Source organism: Lissotriton vulgaris, chromosome 2_1, assembly GCF_964263255.1.
Source record: "Lissotriton vulgaris chromosome 2_1, aLisVul1.2, whole genome shotgun sequence".
In the NCBI taxonomy this organism is placed as follows: domain Eukaryota; kingdom Metazoa; phylum Chordata; class Amphibia; order Caudata; family Salamandridae; genus Lissotriton; species Lissotriton vulgaris.
Window position 1 is genome coordinate 359,708,122 of NC_141687.1, and position 16,598 is coordinate 359,724,719.

A 16,598-nucleotide genomic window follows, 5' to 3' on the forward strand; every position below is an offset into this window, starting at 1 on the left:
ATAGGATTTTAACAGGATTGTCCATGCCCCGATGACAATGCAGTTAATGAACTAAGATGAAGGTCAAAGGTCTTGTGTATCCTATATGTTGCTAGATTAGTATTATATATTGAGCAAAAGTTTAGTCTGTTGAATGAAACAAAGTAGGGTTTTTTTATGGCGCAAACATGCTGAACTCGCACATTTGAAGGTGCACTCATATGTGATAATGAAGAAAATGGTGACTCAATGAATCAAAATACTTGCTCAGAAACACATCATTTGAAACCAGTTCATGGGTCCAGAGCATTACAATTAGGTCAAGTAGATTATTTAAGTCACTAGACATGCAGGCCTATTAACAGCTTTATGATTTTTCGAGACCGGATACCTAAACAATCTCTGGAGCTAACAAGCTCACATCAGCAGTGGATTTCACATGAAAAGACCACTTGAGTCTGGAAGACCTAGAGCGACTAAGTGGTAAAATGACAAAATCATTTTACAAACCAAATCAATAAAATAAAACGTAAAGTCCATAATTTACAGATCAAAACCTCAACTATGCTCGTCAATAACACATTATCTTATTTAATCACTTTTAATACAAGCAGCATATAGTTCATAACAATAAACCACAAGATTTAAACATTCCGGGCAGAAATATTTTTTTAAGTTTAAGTAAATCCAGGAAGATAAAGAGTACATAATTGGGGAAGTAGGGGGCCTCAAAGAGGTTCACACAAGCTGCACTCTCTATCCCCAATGGGAATGCGGCTCCATTAATCTTCAATCAACCTTAGTGGATAACATATCAAACATAACGCACAAAATTAACAGCTTTGCACCGGGGTTGAGCCTACTGTCAAAATCTTGGTTGCTACAACTCTGAATCTAAAGTGTAGTTTGTGTATGTATTTGCTTTAGTCTCTACTACCTTTAATTAGACTATGATCTGGGCAGTAGATACATCTCCGATATTCTTCCAAAATTACATCCGATGTTTAGTTGACAGAAGACCAGCTACTGTAAATAATAGTACATTTCAGGAACGCCAAATAAATCATATGCTTAAATAAACTGCAAGAGCTTATGAACATGCTTATAAACACTCTAACCACGCTAATCCTCAAAGCAACAAAAACGTGCAACGCGTGTTTTCAGTCTAATCAGATTCCGAGGCATTGGCAGTATGAACAGTTTACCCGTACAATTAATACTGGTCAAATCAGGATTTTGATTGTGGATAACCTGAAAGGACACTGCTTGCCCTCAGTTTTTTGTGGGTTGACCAGAAAATCTTTTTCCAAGGCTTTTCTCTTGAACTGCTGGCATGTGAAATGTATGCTTGAGGAAGGGTCAATCACGCGTAATTCAAAAGCAAGGTCTGTCACAGGCTTCGAAAGAGACCATAACACCGTTCCCCGACCAGCGCAGGCCTCTCTCTCAACCTCTCTCTGCCTTTCAACCCTTCCGCGCCTCCTCGATTCCGAACAGGCTTTCGCGGATCACTCATGACAAACCACTCTCCTCTTTTTCCCGAACTATCCACCACTTCTTGTCCTACGCTATTTCAGCCCCCTCCGTATCACTGCATCTGAACCCCACACTTTTTCCAGTGCTGAGTTGAACATTTAGTCCTCCCATTATCTCTCCGCCCGTCTTTCCACCTCACCTTCCTCGTCACTTCTCCTGCTAGGGATGGCACCTCGAGCTCCTAGAGTTCTGTTGAAAATGGATGCCAGAGGGACCCAAAGGTGGCAGCAAGCACAGCCACGGTGAAGGCGGGGTTAGAACTCTTGGTGGTACGTCACATCCGGCAGCTGAGAAAACACCAATGTAGCCGGAGCTCGTATTAGAACGCTGCATCAAGCAATTTTAATGTTAATGTCACTTCCGGCTCGGGAGTTGTTATTGTACAACATTTTGTTCTAAAAAACTTTATTAGTATTTAGGTAAATATTAAATATAGATCCGGTAGTGGCAATCGACAGACGCTAACTCATATTTTATGTTTCGTAATTGTATGAGTGAGTAGCGAAGGAAGGCCTTGTTTTAGTTTTCATTCTGGTATTCGTGGGTTTAGTTTTGCCGCAATTAAGAAGACTACGATCACCAGAACGTAAGGGAAAAAATAAGCAACATAAGCATGGAATATAAAAACACGGAGAAGTCTTGAAGTATACATTTGAAACTTGCATCAAATTGTAAAACAGTAAGGACTTTGAGATATTATTATATATTTAACAACAGCATTTCTTTCGTTATGTAGGCGCGACTTGTTTTGTGCTTCTTTTCCATAGAGAGGGTCGATCGTTTGCAACAGGCTTGGACTCTGACAGCGGCTGCGCTGACGTGTTTCCGGCTCTTTTACCGGCGTCAGTCACACAAGGTTCCCCCTGATTTCTAGCTTTCTAGCAGTGGCATAATAGAACCTTCTCCATGTTTCGAATTGTTACTCCTTGATAGCAGAATTATTGTGTTTGTTTCTGTACTCCCATTCCCTATTAGAGTTCCTGTGTTTCCTCTTCTTTATACTTTGCAATGGTCTCCTCAGGCTGGGTGCTGCTTTTCATGGCCCCGCCACTGTTGCTTGCACCGGATCCCAGCACCGCCTCCTCACCTGTCACCTGTGGATCCGTACTGAAGCTACTTAACCCCCGGCACAGCGTGAGGCTGCACAGCCACGACGTCAGATATGGATCAGGTACGGGGGAATCACAAACGTGCGGAATGGGAAGGGCTAAAAAGAAGTTATAAAGAGATAGTGTATATATATATATATATATATATATATATATATATCACTACCCCTGACGAGGCGTTGTAACATTCTCTGGACTCTGTCCATTGAAAGTGAGAACTAACGGTAGAAATGGTAGGAAGGAATAAAATAAGACGCGGTGAAAGTGAAAAATGCTGTCCGCTCACAAAGTTAATAATCATTGATGTGTAAAACGATTACGTGAATTAAAAAGTCCACGTCTTCCTGGTTCAATTTTCCTTTTTATTGGGAATCACAAAATTCCCCTAGATATTTTGGGCTGATGGCTATTAGATACGAGTTATGGACAAATGCATTATTGCGTTTATAGTCAATTCTTTTGGGGCTATGACAGACAAAACATTGCACAGGAGCCTTTAGCGGGAAATGTTTGGCTTGATGGCTGTAATTCCCAGGATTTCTGCATAGGCCACTTAAGCAGTGCACTGTTGTTGATTCCCTAGCCAGACTGCGACACTGGCAGAATGTGATGTTTAACATGTAAGAAGATCGCATGTAGATTGACAAAAGAGAAAGTGGATAATCAAGACCTTCCCTTTACTCTTGTGCTAGCTTGGGTTCTCCAAACTCACTTGCGGGAATGGACAACAGTCTTATAAAGGGCTGAAGAGGTGCACGCAAAAAAGTCAAAACTTACATGGAAGGAAACATAACCCAGATCTCAACTGGGCTGGAGGCTCATGATGAAATAACCACCTTCTTCTTGGCTGGCTCATGAAGAGGGGACCAACGTAAAAAAAAATGGCAAGCAGCTGACGTGAAGGGCACATGAGAAAGGAAACCAAACTGCCAACACCCCCTCCCTCCAGCCCCCCTCCAAATGTCAACCATCAGCGTTCCTCTGACAGACAGGAAAACCAGGATAAGCCTTCTCCCAGTCGATCCAATTGAATGACTCACAGCAAGCATTTAGGGAAACGATGATTCTCCTACATGGGCTGTATAGTTAAATATGTTACACATATGCTTAATAATGCATCGGTAGAGTGTTCCTCAATATTATTGGGCCTATATCCTAGCTCACTAAAAACTTCAAGCAGGTTTGAAGGGCAAGTTTATTTACTAGTGCTGGAATAGTGGGGGATCCAGCATTTGAATTAGGCCAGCCCCAGTGAACGGTGCAGACTGTGCCCAACTAAGATTTGTGACACCGGGGTAAAATGCTACAGCACCCGCATTTTATGAGGTTTGCGTTCAGAGCAACAATCTTCAGTAGGTGCGGGCCCAACATAATGCCTTGCTTGCAACCTGATGTCAACACCATGGAGGAAACAAAGACACTCAGCTTATTATCGCTTCACACATGCTTTAAAGATAAACTAGTACTTGGATGACGGTTTTTAGGTCTCGACTTAAAGCATTGGTTTTAGCATTGCTTGTTTTTTAGGTCTCGACTTAAAGCATTGCTTTTAGCCATGCTTGTTGTCGAGAATTATAGTAGGCAATCCAAGCTCTGAAACCATTGCGGATTTTGGACAGTGCGTGTTGATTACTAGTGCGGAACGCGCGTCCACATCAAAGCCTCGGCCTCACTTCTCCTCCCCCCTAATTGCTTTCACTTTCACGGCCGCGAGGCCGTGAGCTACTTCAAAGGGATCCGCTCCCCAGCCCCCTGCTTCACTACAAACGAAAGCGCATTTCCCAGCACTAGCATTTCCCGGCCGCTTGCATTTCCCGTACTTGTTTTACCTTTGTAAGCAGTCTTTGCTGCTGTTTTTTGTTTGTTGTTTTACTGTGACCTTTTTCCATCCAAGTACAGTTTTCTTGCTTTCAACTGTCCACATCAATGCCTATACACGCGTTTCCATTTCTCTATGGTTCGTTTTCCTGTAATAAACTAATTTAGCCGTTATTTGAGCAGAGGTTGGTGTGTTGAAGTTACGAAGCTGTCATTTCTAGCATTGTAGTCTGTCTACGTTATGAATGCATTTTTGTTTCATGTTGTTCAAGGAGCATTTACCCGTAGCATGTACGAAGCTCTTGCCTCCATTAACCACACATTTTCACCTCAGAAATGTTCCCGCGCTCTCCCGCGTTTTTTTTCTGAAATGCGCCTCGTGCCGACTTAAACGCTTCATAACTACCCCCTCGCAGAGCACCCTGTTCTCAGGCTGCCTCTTCCTGCCCTCATGAGGATACTTCAATCAACTCTTAAATCCGAGTGCACTAATGCCTTCTACCCAAAGCTTGTTTCCCTGGTTTTTCTGCCCCTATTAGACTCGTTTTTTGTGCCTTTCTGCCCCTATTAGACTCGTTTTTTCCATTGCTTTTCTGCCCTTCTGCCCTTTGTTAGACTCGTTTTTTGTGCCCTTCTGCCCCAGTTAGACTCGTTTTTTGTGCCCTTCTGCCCCCGTTAGACTCGTTTTTTGTGCCCTTCTGACCCTGTTAGACTGTTTTTTTGTGCCCTTCTGCCCCATTAGACTCGTTTTTCCCTTGTTTTTCTGCCCTTCTGCCCTCTGTTAGACTCGTTTTTGTGCCCTTCTGCCCTGTTAGAATCGTTTTTCCCTTGTTTTTCTGCCCTTCTGCCCTCTGTTAGACTCGTATTTCCCCTTGCAACCCCTGCGTCACTCAGCGCCATCACAGCATCAATCTCTGCAACCATTCAACAACAACTGGTTCAAATATGTTCTCTCTATGTTTCAAGCTTTATTACAAATGTCACAAAAAGATCTTAATATTTCACTTTTGTTCTTGAATTTTCATCACAATAAAATACACTGAACATAATCTTCACAAAAGTTATTTACAAAAGTTTAAGCTATTGCCATTATAAATTACAATCACTTTTATTTAAGTATTAATTATTTTAGAAAGTTAAAAGCCGTTTTTATTTGTAATATCAATACATCTAAGTCACGTAAATACAAAACATGTTGCATTACAAATGCTATAGGTGTCACATTAGCGAAAGTTATAACTATTGGCATTGTAAATGACAAAGCTATTAATTTAGCTATTTTCAAAACCAACACATAAATAAAAAAATTGTCATTTACAATACCAATAGCTCAAACTTTCATAATGCGAGACCTATTGCATTGCAAATGCTTGTTGACTTTTAGAATCTGTGTTTAAGAGATGTATGAAAAAGTAACTCCAACACACTGATGAAGTTAAAGTTAATTTATGTAGGTTCTAAATAAATACACCTCAGCCACTCCGCATAAGAGCTGCCTCTTCGCTTCCCAGTATTGGTCTCATTCTTCAACATCGTTCCCTGGAACCTTCTCTCCTCACAATCTATGGCCCTCACATTCTGCATTCAATTAGATATCCTAGATACTATACAACTTCCCCCTGTATAGTAAAATCATCTTACTGGGGAGAAGACAGCACGGTCGGGATGATAGGAAAAGGGGTTTAGAGGGAAATATTTCGAAAATGAGACTTTTAAACCGAGCATTTTATCTCATTACCTTGCTAACCTTGTAACAATAAATGTCCCTTTGCCTAAAAAATATTTACAGCTAGAAACAAAATCTATATTCCTACATTGCATAATCTTTCAAATATTGTGGTATATTTACTCTTCTGCTGCTGCACCATGGTCCCTTTCCACCCAGCCATCTGTCATTACTCCCTGAATTTTCCACATCGTCCCTTTTAGGTCTCGCCTGGCATTGGAGTGCGCATGCGCTCCTTGCCTGCGAGAGCTATAATCATCGAGGCAGTTTCAAGAAGGGGACTCTAAGCCAGGCCCCTCATTTCCATTGGGTTGGTAAATCTGGCTTCCAATTGGAAAGGAGGGTTTTTGGTTGCCGCCCTTCCCCCTTTTAGGACAGCCCCTCTGGACACGATTGCCTGCTTCGCGGCGGTCATGAAGACTTTTCTTATCTGCTTGTTTATTTAACAAGCAGATAGGAAATGTCTTGACGACGGGCATGAAGCAGACAAGACCGCGCACATGCAGTGCGCATGCATCCTGTGTGCCCTCTGTTTACAAGTGAGCCGGGGTGAGATGGTGCGTGCTCTAAGAAAGTACAGCACTGTATTGACGACAATTACTCTATTCTAATATCCACATGTAATTTTCTGTAATTTCCACTCTTCAATCTTTCAGTTTGTCACGTTAACCAAGCCCTTAGATTTAATGATTGTGCAATACAAACCCGTCCCAGGCTAGCGCTCCAGATTATTTTCATAGGACACTGACGATAAAATATTTGTTTAGGGCAAGAATTGTTATATTTCCCACTAGTTTACTACTTTATTTATATGTTTTTGTTTTGACAATTGTTCTTTGCGTTTCGTTGGTCTCTCACTAGCACACTGTGAAAAGTTTACTTTATTTCCTTTCAGCTTCTCTGTTCCTTGCTTTACCTTACTCCCCTCTCAGGAACCCACCGCACACGAAGCTGCTCTAAAATAGTTTCCTCTGCATTCCAGTTTCATTTTCTAAGACCTGTTGACATGTGTCTGGTCCTTACTGCTGCAATCATTCTTATCCCCTGTGCACCATTCCTCATCTCAAGAGCCACATTATTCCTTCAGATTCTTTTTCGTGCCGAAATCTGTGATTCTGGCCCAAAAGGCTCTGACACGGGTACAGTGAAAGATTAGGTGAGCAAGGTCTCCCTTCTCTCTCTTGCAGTTCCAGCAGGTGTCAGTTTCTCTGACCCCTACCTCTGCGAGTCTGGCTGGCGTCCAGTAAGCTTTGTGTAGCAGCCAGTATTTTGTCTGTGCGACTTGGGTTGAGATTTTATTTTGGGACCTGGACAGACACAAGCGGCTCTTTTCCCTCTCGTTTAGGTGTCTGCCTAGGAGCTCTTCCCAGAATCCTATTGTTTTGTTGTTGAGTTTTGACGATGTTGGACTTAATAATTTGTATAGGTGGGAAGTGTGGTGGCCTAGCTTGTTCAGGTTCCTCATGTATTGTATGATTGAGGGTGTATTCTTGTTCAAATTGGCTTTCGTGATGGCAGCTTTGATTTTGAGAAACTCATAGAAGTCTAACTCCGTTAGGTTAGGACATACAGCCAGGCTTTGTAGGACTAGCGACTGCCTTCATGGCCCCAGACCTCTAATCAAAAGAGGACGGTGACCTGATAGACCTCCTCCTCACGACAGCAGTCAAAACGATACTAGGAAACTGGAAAAATACAGGGAAAGCCACGTTCAAGGGGTGGGTTAACTGGATTACCTTCCTGAGGGGGGCAGACAACATAGCGGCAACACACGCCCCCAACCACACAGCAAAAGGCGAAATGTGGACATCCCTAGACAAACACCTGGGAACGTACGAACCCCCGTGAGATGGGCACATGGGTGACCCCTTTCACCATCGACTACCTGTGTTTGGCACAGCATAACCGAGCGACAACTTGTCTCTATCTCCACTTCTTTTTCCTTTCACCCTCTTCTCTTCATCTCTTTATTTTTGTACAAAGGTGCAACAAGACTCAACAGCATGCATATACAATCGATCGAGTGATATACGCTCACCATGTAGCCCGCCAAGCCCGTTGTAACCCCTACGGAGCCCGCGAGGCAATGCTATCACTGTACTGTATGTATATATGAAAATTTGCTAATAAAAATTGTTGAAATAAAAAAAGATTTTTTCGTGCCAATTCAAACTCATAGTGCAACACGTGCCTTTATTGACTCTGCCGTTAGCAATCCTACATGCATCCCCCGTGCCGGCTGTTTACACGTGAGCCGGGGTGAGAATGCTCGTGCTCTAGCTGCCTGTGCGCACAGTTGTGAGTGGAAAATTGAGCGGGGGATGGGGTGGGGGACTCTAACGCAACAATTAAAGACACTTGTTTTCACTTTTAAGTCCGGGTGGTGGTGGGGCGGTGTTGGTTAGAGAGGTCTAACGGACAGCCCTGATAGGAAGGTTTTAGTACCGGAGGCTCTGATGGGAGGCGAGGGGCTCACGCAACTCACAGACGTGTGCGGAGAGGACAGTGAAGTTTGGATGAAACTTCCCCAAATCCTTTTGAGTTGAATAATGCTCCTTCGCGGTGTGAGCTTGGTCAGAATCTGCATCTTATTCCGTTCTGCCCAGTGTCCGCACATCCAGCGAACGTCACAGGGAGGTGACGTGTAATCTGCACAACTATACAGTATCATGCAGTCGGTGGCAAATATCGAAATACTGCTGCATTTCACACTGGTAAAGAAAGCACTTGGCAGGTAAAGCGAGTGATTTAACTTATCATTTTAGCAGAGTCGCGAATGAATGGTTGTGTGAATAGAAACGTACACTGTCTCAGAGAAGGCGCAGTACCTTTCATGTGAAGTCGGCACACACGAAGGGTTTCGCACACATAAACGCAATTAACACAATGCATTTGATGTCTACTCTTTATTTTGATAATGCGATTTTAAATACAACTTTTTCAAAGTTGATTTTATTTCACACGCTTTCAGTCGTGTTCTTTTTAAGCGAGCTTCTGTATTCTGGTTTGGTATGTTTTAAAACAACGGGTTTCTAAGGCATCATTGTATTCCTTTTATTAAGACAGTGCTAACATTCCAGTGACTACATGATAACAGTTATGATGGCTGCACAACTTCCCCATATTATATTCCTGCTGATCATGGCTGCTGAGACGTCAAAAAATACAAAAATTACGGGAAACGACTGAAACAACAAGCATTGAAAATGCAATAGGTCTCGCCTTTCATTAAGTTAAAGCCATTTGCTTTGCCATACAATACCATTAGCAAAGCAAATGGCTTTAACTTAATCAAAGGCGAGACCTATTGCATTTTTAATTCTTGTTCTTTTGGATGTTCTTTCCCTTTCCTTCGCACTACCACGACCCTACTCAAATTCCATATGCGATTATCATCCCATTTGACTGCATTTTAAAAAACTTGAATGACTCTTTGTGGAGAGCAATGCTTGGAGGATTTTACCAACCCCATAGCTAGTCTCACTCTGACCCAATCATCTTCTGCAACCATTGTTCGCCATAAAGAATTTCTCCCATCATATCATTCCTTCATTTGAATTAACCTTTGTTGTTGTTTAGCCCTCCAATTTTCCCTCTCGTTCTTGGTCCCATCTTTAAAATGATTGATCTAAGCAGGTCATAATAATGAGCTGGGCTTCCTCCCTCTGAGCAGCTCAAAAGTAAAAACCATTCCTGTGATTGTATTTGGTGTAAGGTGATGCATTGCCACCCATGTCCAAATTTCCTCCCTCCAGTCTCTTGACTCCTGATTGGCAATCTGTATGGCTTCTTTGAGTACCCCATGAAATCTCTCCGCCACTCCATTTGATTTAGTGATATAGTGCACGTTTCTTGTGCTATATGCCTCAACTGCAAGAAATTCCTCCATCTCTCGCAATACTAACTGTACTCCATTTTCTGTTAACATGGACTCCGGTATACCGTCCCTGGAAAAAGTTCCTCAAGGAATCTCATAACATGTTTCATTTTTACTCCGGGGTGATCTTAATCTCTGGCCACCTTGAGTACAGGTCAAGCAATACTACAACATAGAATCGTCCAGCCTTAAGTCAAGTTAAGTCGGCCATTAATGTTAGATTATTTAAAATCGTTAGAATATGCAATAGTCCAGGTAAAAATCGAGACTATCATAAAACACAAATTTAAAACAGTGGGCAAAGTGTGGAGTAAAGGGAGACTATGATAAGAAATTATTCACATATGAAAACACAGAGTTTGTTGTAATTAAGTAGTAGTTACAAACATTGAGCACCATTTTAAAAATGTTATTTGTCAGGGTGGACCATTTGACAGACTTCCACAGCCAGGAAACGTAGGTGTGTAAATGTCCCTGTAGTATGTAGCTGTATATTACGCTTGCAGTGTGACTACCAATGTCAAAGGTTACAAGGAAGCCTAACCGCATAATTCTAGATTCTTTACGATTGTGGAAATGTCATTAAAGACTGTTACACACCCAGGGAATGTAATTGCAGATGCCTCTTAAGCAGCTATTGTACATTTCTGCCGACCCATGGGGTGTTAGCGCAGCTGTTTGGGAATGTGCAGTGCTGCTGTGTTATTCAGTAGATGTGCAGAGGCGGGGCAGCTGTCGGAACGAGGTTAGACAACTCGGGCAATAAGTAGGTGTTCGGCCTAAACTGGGGAATGACTGCCAGAATGTTGACGGATCAGCTTTGGAAATCTCAACTGATCATTGATTCAGAGAGCAGAACATGCTGCCGAGAGGAGGGAGAGGGCAGGAGTAAGGAGGGGGCAGGCAGCCATGAAAAGGGAATACTGTGTAACCTGGTTCCTATGCTTCGAGCCTTTGCTGGCTCTTGAAATTATGCTCTGGGGTTCTGTGTATGTGTGTGTGACTCTGTATGTGTGTGTGACTCTGTATGTGTGTGTGACTCTGTATGTGTGTGTGACTCTGTATGTGTGTGTGGCTCTGTGTATGGGTGTGTGGCTCTGTATGTGTGTGTGTGGCGCTCTGTGGGTGGCTCTCTGTGTGAGTGGGTGGCTCTCTGTGTGAGTGTGTGGCGCTCTGTGAGACTGTGTGGCGCTCTGTGAGACTGTGTGGCGCTCTGTGAGAGTGTGTGGCGCTCTGTGAGAGTGTGGCGCTCTGTGAGAGTGTGTGGCGCTGTGTGTGTGTGGCGCTGTGTGTGTGTGGCGCTGTGTGTGTGTGGCGCTGTGTGTGGCACTGTGTGTGGCACTGTGTGTGGCGCTGTGTGTGTGGCGCTGTGTGTGTGGCGCTGTGTGTGTGGCGCTGTGTGTGTGGCGCTGTGTGTGTGGCGCTGTGTGTGTGACTCTGTGTGAGTGTGTGGCGCTCTGTGTGAGTGTGTGGCGCTCTGTGTGAGTGTGTGGCGCTCTGTGTGTGTGTGGCGCTGTTTGTGTGTGTGTGGCGCTGTTTGTGTGTGTGTGGCGCTGTTTGTGTGTGTGGTGCTCTCTGTGTGTGTGGTGCTGTGTGTGTGTGTGTGTGGCGCTCTGTGTGTGTGTGTGGCGCTCTGTGTGTGTGTGTGGCGCTCTGTGTGTGTGGCTCTGTGTGTGGCGCTCTGTGTGTGGCGCTCTGTGTATGGCGCTCTGTGTGTGGCGCTCTGTGTGTGTGGCGCTGTTTGTGTGTGTAGGGCGCTCTGTGTGTGGTGCTCTGTGTGTGTGGTGCTCTGTGTGTGTGTGTGGTGCTCTGTGTGTGTGTGTGTGGTGCTCTGTGTGTGTGTGTGGCGCTGTTTGTGTGTGTGTGTGGCGCTGTTTGTGTGTGTGTGTGGCGCTCTGTGTGTGTGGCGCTCTGTGTGTGTGTGTGTGTGTGTGTGGCGCTCTGTGTGTGTGTGTGTGTGTGGCGCTCTGTGTGTGTGTGTGTGTGGCGCTCTGTGTGTGTGTGTGGCGCTCTGTGTGTGTGTGTGTGTGTGTGGCGCTCTGTGTGTGTGTGTGTGTGTGGCGCTCTGTGTGTGTGTGTGTGTGTGGCGCTCTGTGTGTGTGTGTGGCGCTCTGTGTGTGTGTGTGGCGCTCTGTGTGTGTGTGTGGCGCTCTGTGTGTGTGTGTGGCGCTCTGTGTGTGTGGCGCTCTGTGTGTGTGTGGCGCTCTGTGTGTGTGTGGCGCTCTGTGTGTGTGGTGCTGTGTGTGTGTGTGGCGCTGTGTGTGTGTGTGGCGCTGTGTGTGTGTGTGGCGCTGTGTGTGTGTGTGGCGCTGTGTGTGTGTGTGGCGGTGTGTGTGTGTGTGGCGGTGTGGGTGTGTGTGGTGGTGTGTGTGTGGTGGTGTGGGTGTGTGTGGCGCTGTGTGTGTGGCGCTGTTGTGTGTGTGGCGCTGTTGTGTGTGTGGCGCTCTGTGTGTGTGTGTGTGTGTGGTGCTCTGTGTGTGTGTGTGTGTGGCGCTTTTTGTGTGTGTGGCGCTTTGTGTGTGGTGCTGTGTGTGTGCTGCTGTGTGTGTGGAGTGCTGTGTGTGGAGTGCTGTGTGTGTGTGTGGGGGGGGGCTGTGTGTGTGTGTGGGAGGGCTGTGTGTGGGGCGCTGTGTGTGTGTATGTGGGGCGCTGTGTGTGTGTGTGGGGGGCGCGCTGTGTGTGTGGCGCTCTTTGTGTGTGTGGTGCTCTGTGTGTGTGTGTGGTGCTCTGTGTGTGTGTGTGTCGCTCTGTGTGTGTGTCGCTCTGTGTGTGTGTCGCTCTGTGTGTGTGGCGCTGTGTGTGTGTGGCGCTGTGTGTGTGTGTGGCGCTGTGTGTGTGTGTGGCGCTGTGTGTGTGTGTGGCGCTGTGTGTGTGGCGCTGTGTGTGTGGCGCTGTGTGTGTGGCGCTGTGTGTGTGGCGCTGTGTGTGTGGCGCTGTGTGTGTGGCGCTGTGTGTGTGGCGCTGTGTGTGTGGCGCTGTGTGTGTGGCGCTTTGTGTGTGGCGCTTTGTGTGTGTGTGTGTGGAGCGCTGTGTGTGTGGAGCGCTGTGTGTGTGGAGCGCTGTGTGTGTGGAGCGCTGTGTGTGTGGAGCGCTGTGTGTGTGGAGCGCTGTGTGTGTGTGTGGGGGGGCTGTGTGTGTGTGTGGGGGGGGCTGTGTGTGTGTGTGGCGCTGTTGTGTGTGTGTGTGTGTGGCGCTGTTGTGTGTGTGTGTGGCGCTGTTGTGTGTGTGTGTGGCGCTGTGTGTGTGTGGCGCTGTGTGTGTGTGGCGCTGTGTGTGTGTGGCGCTGTGTGTGTGTGGCGCTGTGTGTGTGTGGCGCTGTGTGGCGCTGTGTGTGTGTGGCTCTGTGGCGCTGTGTGTGTGTCTGTGGCGCTGCTGTGTGTGGCTCTGTGGGTGTGTGCGTGTGTGCGTGTGGCTCTGTGGGTGTGTGCGTGTGGCTCTGTGGGTGTGTGTGCGTGTGGCTCTGTGGGTGTGTGTGTGTGGCTCTGTGGGTGTGTGTGTGTGGCTCTGTGGGTGTGTGTGTGGGGCTCTGTGGGTGTGTGTGTGTGGCGCTCTGTGTATGGCGCTGTGTGTGTGGTTTAAAATTTGTATAGCGCACTACTCACCCAGAGGGTCTCAAGGCGCTTGAGGGAGGGGGGGGTACTTTACTTATCGAATATCCAAGTTTTTAGTTGTTTTCTGAAGGAGAGGTGGTTCTGTGTAAGGCGGAGGTAGGTGGGGGGAGAATTCCAGGTCTTGGCCGCTAAGTAGAAGGATCTCCTCCCCCCCAACCCCCCCCCCATGGTGGATATTTGGATGCGTGGAATTGTGGCGAGGGCTTGATTGGACGATCGTAGTTGGCGGGTGGGGGTGTAAAAGGACAGGCGCCGCGTGTTGAGGTATTCGGGTCCTAGTTCGTAGAGGGCTTTGTGTGCGTAAGTGAGGAGACGGAACGTTATTCTCTTGTTGACGGGGAGCCAGTGGAGGTCTTTCAGGTGACCGGAAATGTGAGTTTGGCGGGGGATGTCTAGGATGAGTCTGGCTGAGGCGTTTTGGATGCGTTGGAGTTTTTTCTGGTTTGGCTGTGGTTCCGGCGTAAAGCGTGTTTCCGTAGTCCAGTCGGCTTGTGACCAGTGCATGGGTGACCGTCTTTCTTGTTTCGGTGGGGATCCAACTGAAGATTTTTTTGAGCATACGTAGGATGTTGAAGCATGATGATGAGACGGCGTTGATTTGTCTGGTCAGCGAGAGGGAGGAGTCAAGGATGAAGCCCAGGTTGCGTGCGTGGTCCGTTGGTATGGGTGCGTTTCCCAGGGCCGGTGGCCACCATGAGTCGTCCCAGGCGGAGGGGGATGATCCTAAGATGAGGACTTCCGTTTTGTCCGAGTTCAGTTTTAAACGGCTGTTCTTCATCCACTCGGCTACTTATTTCATCCCTTCGTGTAGGTTGGTTTTGGCGGTGTTTGGGTCTTTGGTGAGGGAAAGGATCAGCTGGGTGTCGTCTGCGTAGGAGAAGATGTTGAGGTTGTGTTGGCGCGCGATGGATGCGAGGGGACTCATGTATACGTTGAAGAGGGTGGGACTGAGTGATGATCCTTGTGGTACGCCGCAGACGATTACGGTGGCCTCTGATCTAAAAGGGGGAGGCGTATTCTCTGGGTTCTTCCAGCGAGGAACAAGATGATCCAGTCCAATGCTTTTCCTTGTATTCCGACGTTGCTAAGGCGTTGTATAAGGGTGCTATGACAGAATGTGTCGAAGGCTGCGGAGAGGTCAAGTAGGATGAGGGCAGCTGTTTCTCCGTAGAGTTCGAATGTCGTCTGTTGCTGCGATGAGGGCGGTCTCGGTGCTGTGTTTGGCTCGCAAGCCGGACTGTGAAGGGTCGAGGGATTTGTTGGATTCTAGGAAGGCGGCGAGCTGACTGTTGACAGCTTTCTCAATGACTTTGGCAGGGAATGGGCGGAGCAAAATGGGGCGGTAGTTCTTAAGTTCAGTGGGGTCTGCTGTGGGTTTCTTCAAGAGGGCGCTGAGTTCGGCATGTTTCCAGCTTTTCGGGAAGGTAGCGGAGTTGAGGGAGCAGTTGATGACGTCTCGGAGATGGGGTGCGATAATGGAGTCTGCTTTGTTGAAAATGTGGTGGGGACATGGGTCGGTTGGCGATCCTGAGTGGATGGAGTTCATCAGGCGGATGGTGTCTTCAGTGGTGATTGGGTTCCAGGCGCAAAGGTTGTTGGAGGGGGGTTTTAGTTCGGAGGTGGGTGGGGTGGACTGGTCTCCAAAGCTGTTATGTATGTCAGCGATTCTGTTGTGGAAGAACGAGGCTAGAGAGTCGCAGAGGTCTTGGGAGGGAGTGATGTCGTTGGTGCCGGCGGTGGGTGGGGTTGGTGAACTCTTTGACTATGTTGAATAGTTCCTTGCTGTTGTGGGCGTTGTTGTCGAGTCGATCCTTGAATGCTGATTTCTTGGTGGATCGGATCAGTTGGTGGTGTTTGCGGGTGGCGTTCTTGAAGGTGGCCAGGTTGTCGGTGGTTGGGTCTTTTCGCCAGGCTTTCTCGAGGGTGTGACAGATCTTCTTGGATTTCTTAAAGTCATCATTGAACCAGGGGGCTTTTTTGCTACCTTGCTTGATTTGATGGTTTTTCAAGGGTGCTTATTCTTCAGCGCTGTGGGTGATCCATTGTGTGAGGTTGGTGGCTGCTTGGTTTGGGTCCGATGATTTGGTAGGAGGTTTTTGGTGAAGCGATGTGAAGAGCTGGTCGGTGGTAATTTTGTTCCAGTTTCTCCGGGGAATTGGTTGTGGGTGGTTGTGGGTCGTAGTCTTTTTGTTGTTGAAGTGAACGGAGCTGTGGTCAGTCCAATGGAGAGCTGTGGTGTGATTGAAGGAGATGTGCTTGCTGGAGGTGAAGATTGGGTCGAGCGTGTGTCCGGCATAGTTGATGTGTGTGTGGCGCTCTGTGTGTGTGTGTGGCGCTCTGGGGGTGTGTGTGTGTGTGTGTGTGTGTGTGGCGCTCTGTGTGTGTGTGGCACTCTGTGTGTGTGTGTGACGCTCTGTGTGTGTGTATGTGTGGCGCTCTGTGTGTGTGTGTGGCGCTCTGTGTGTGTGTGTGTGTGTGTGTGTGTGTGTGGCACTCTGTGTGTGTGTGTGTGTGGCACTCTGTGTGTGTGGCACTCTGTGTGTGTGTGGCACTCTGTGTGTGTGGCACTCTGTGTGTGTGTGTGTGTGGCGCTTTGTTGTGTGTGTGTGTGGCGCTTTGTTGTGTGTGTGTGTGGCGCTTTGTGTGTGGTGCTTTGTGTGTGTGTGGCGCTTTGTGTGTGTGTGGCGCTCTGCGTGTGTGGCGCTCTGCGTGTGTGGCGCTGTGTGTGTGTGTGGGGCGCTGTGTGTGTGTGTGACACTGTGTGTGTCGCTCTGTGTGTGTATGTGCGTGGCGCTGTGTGTGTGTCTGGCGCTGTGTGTGTGTCTGGCGCTGTATGTGTGTGTGTGGCGCTGTATGTGTGGCTATGTGTGTGTGTGTGGCTGTGTGTGTGTGTGTGGCTGTGTGTGTGTGTGGGTGCAAATGCAATAGGTCTCGCAATTACA

General features: G+C 47.1%; 1 protein-coding gene across 1 annotated transcript in view; it reads left to right on the forward strand.

Moving 5' to 3' along the window:
- The first annotated feature begins 2,275 nt into the window (after positions 1-2,275).
- SDF2 (stromal cell derived factor 2) overlaps positions 2,276-16,598 on the forward strand; it is an 82,909-nt gene continuing 68,586 nt past the window's right edge. The window contains exon 1 of the mRNA XM_086955157.1: positions 2,276-2,686. Coding sequence (XP_086811283.1) covers positions 2,524-2,686 — 163 coding nt within the window. The 5' untranslated portion in view covers positions 2,276-2,523. The remainder of the gene's footprint in view (positions 2,687-16,598) is intronic.